The sequence below is a fragment of the Humulus lupulus genome, chromosome 2 (genome assembly GCF_963169125.1).
Source record: "Humulus lupulus chromosome 2, drHumLupu1.1, whole genome shotgun sequence".
Taxonomy (NCBI): domain Eukaryota; kingdom Viridiplantae; phylum Streptophyta; class Magnoliopsida; order Rosales; family Cannabaceae; genus Humulus; species Humulus lupulus.
Window position 1 is genome coordinate 176564635 of NC_084794.1, and position 2965 is coordinate 176567599.

Here is a 2965-nt window from a genome sequence, read left to right on the forward strand (position 1 = left end):
GAGAGGTTCCCGAGCAGCACCTAGAAGTGTCACAACCCCCTCCGAGGAGGGAAATTGGAGTGACAATCAGGGAACCCTCCAGCACCCCGCGGGCTGCTGCTCCCCCCGCCCCAACGGGAAAGGGAAAAAAGAAAGCCACCGAACCTCTCGAGCCCCTCGACAAATCCTCGAATGAGAACGGTACTGATCTCTCGCTCTTAGATAGTTTGCCAATTCCCTGTCACTTATTTGACGGGGACGACAATTTTAAGTACGCTCCCAATTTAGATCCAGACGTCTTCATGCCAGAGAGTGAGTGTAACACTAGTAGAGTATATAATGTAGCGAGCAGTAATGATAGCTCGGGTGTTTCACTTACAATTTTCTTTGTTTCTTTTCCTGACATAACATACTCAATTGTTTATACTATCTCACTGTTCGTGTATTTTCTTTTCTTACAGACATGGACTTCGAGAATGTGTTTGACATATACAGTGCTCCCGAGGCTCCTGAAGCTCCCTCGAGCAAGAAGAAAACGAGCAAGCGGCATCCTGGGGAAAGCAGTAAAGAACCTCTGGCCAAGAAATCCCGCACTGCAGACCCTTCAGCAGACGGGCCGTCAACAAATGTGATGCCACCTCCTTCTCCTCTCAAGCAGCAAACTCCTCCTGCTCCTGTCGGGTTGACACCTTCTCCACCGGCCCCAACCGACCAAACTCAGCAGGCTACTCCTGCTTCCACGGGGGGCGACATAACGAGTCGTGCCTTAAGATCGGTCAAAGATAGGGTGGCCAAAATTTCGAAGCATGAATGCTGCTGAGAAGCGATGGCTATGACAGAGATGATGGACGTCGATTAGATCTTGACCCGCGCACAATGAAGATACAACGGCTTTTCCTGAAATTTAACTTTCACTCTGATCGCAAACAATGCTGACCCTTACTGCCGGACCGCTCCGTTCGGGTGCTATCACTGAGCAGTCCAGGGATTCGGAGCAACGGCACGCTGAAGAACTCAAAGCTGTCGAAGCGAAATACGCTGGACATCTTGAGGCAGTGCTCGAGGAGAAGAACAAACTGGCTGAGGAATTAAGGGAGAAGGAGACTGCTCTGGATAAGGCCGTCTAGCAAAGATATAAGTTCAAGGAGTCTAATCATGTCAACTACCGCGAGGCTAAAAAGCTCGAGGAGGACTTGACTACAAGCAGACAGGAGACCACAACATTGGAGGGCCAGATCAAGAAGCTTGAAAAAGCTAACGCCAGCAATTTGGAAAGGTACAAGAATGCCACGGTTAAGTGTTTCTATGACTTCTGGAAACACAACCAGGGGGCTGATTTCAGCTATCTTCCCGAACGCGTAAGGCATGCCGAGATAGCTTGCTGCGTTGCTCGACTGGCGGAAGAAGAGAGAGCAAGGGTACCTGCCTCGCCCAAAATTTCCTTGGCCACTGGTGTGGACGGGGCGTACAATGAAGATACAACTGTTGTCGACCAGGGCACCCCCAAGATCCTCCAGCCTTGTAGTCTGCTATTTTTCTTTCTCTTTAATCTTTTAAATACACGGCCTACGGGTCGTGATATAAAGACAATTATTTTCTAGTTGAATTTTTATTGCTGCACAGATAGCTCTTACTTTTAATTGAACAATTACATCCGAGCAGCGACTGTTCGCGATGTAAAAGGATCTATTTTGATATTATAATATATTTGCATCTTATTATAACACCTGTTCGGATGACCGAACTTAGAATAGTACTTTGGTTTGATTTAACAAAATACAAAATTTTGAAAAATACTTTAAGTACCCTAGCATGCTTTCACTTATTTTGCTCATGTGTTTACATACCTTTCGATATGCTTTGCTTACTAGATACCTTATGTGCCCCCAAGTGATCAAGGAGCTTTAGGTCCTTGGTCACTTGCCTTGACCAAAACCTGTTCGAACAATACTGCTCGGAGAAAAATAATTAAAATTGTAATACAGCAAAACAACATACGTAATGAGAAAATACTTGTATAAAATACAATAATTGGCAAGAATGGCTGGCTGCGCTCAGTCCCTTATATTTCTCGTAATAAATGGACAAAATGTGTCTATACGAGTGATAAAAAAGATCTTACACTTATAAGTGATTAGTCACATAAAATAACCAACCCTTTTTCATAACTTGTAAAAAGTAAAATTAATACAAGCCAATCCTTTAAGAAGGATTTTTCATTGATAGTACTTGCGCAGGTGTTCTCCATTCTAATAGCGAGGAATGAGATCTCCATTTAAGCGAGCAAGTTTGTAGGTGCCTGGATGGAGGACTTCTTCAATCCGATAAAGCCCTTCCCAATTAGGTCCGAGTACGCCAGCGGCTTGGTCGCGGGTGTTTAAGAAAACTCTTCGAAGTACTAGATCTCCGACATTGAATTTCCTTTCTCGCACTTTAGAATTGAAATCACGGGCGACTTTTTGCTGGTACACAGCTACTCGGAGTTGGGCTTGCTCACACTTCTCATCTACCAAGTCTAGGGATTCCATCAGTAGTTGGCCATTCGAGCCTTGATCGTACGTTATTCTGTGATGTGAGGGCAGATCTAACTCAACAGGAAACATAGCCTCATATCCATACACTAAAGAGAATGGAGTATGACCTGTTGCTGTTTGGTGGGAAGTTCTGTACGACCAAAGGACTTCAGGCAATTGCTCTGGCCATGATCCCTTAACTTCTTCTAGTCTTTTCTTCAGTGTATCCTTTAGCGTTTTGTTGATTGCTTTGACTTGTCCATTTGCTTGGGGGTGAGCGACTGAAGAAAATCTCTTGATAATGCCATGCCGTTCGCAAAAATCCGTGAATAAATCACTATCAAACTGGGTGCCGTTATCCGAGATGATTTTCCTTGGCAATCCAGAACGACAAACGATGTTTTTAATCACGAAATCCAGCACCTTCTTGGTTGTTATGGTTGCGAGCAGCTCAACTTCAGCCCATTTAGTGA

At 44.7% G+C, this 2965-nt stretch overlaps 1 protein-coding gene across 1 annotated transcript; it reads left to right on the plus strand.

Annotated features, from left to right (window-relative positions):
* The first annotated feature begins 442 nt into the window (after positions 1-442).
* Positions 443-799, plus strand: LOC133814950 (lysine-rich arabinogalactan protein 18-like). Its single transcript, XM_062247850.1, has one exon. The coding sequence runs from the start codon at positions 443-445 to the stop codon at positions 797-799; it is 357 nt and encodes a 118-aa protein (XP_062103834.1).
* The last annotated feature ends 2166 nt before the right edge of the window (positions 800-2965 follow it).

What these genes read in the sequence shown, in the direction of transcription:
- LOC133814950 (XM_062247850.1), top strand. Translation starts at nt 443, where the DNA reads ATGGACTTCGAGAATGTGTTTGACATATACAGTGCTCCCGAGGCTCCT.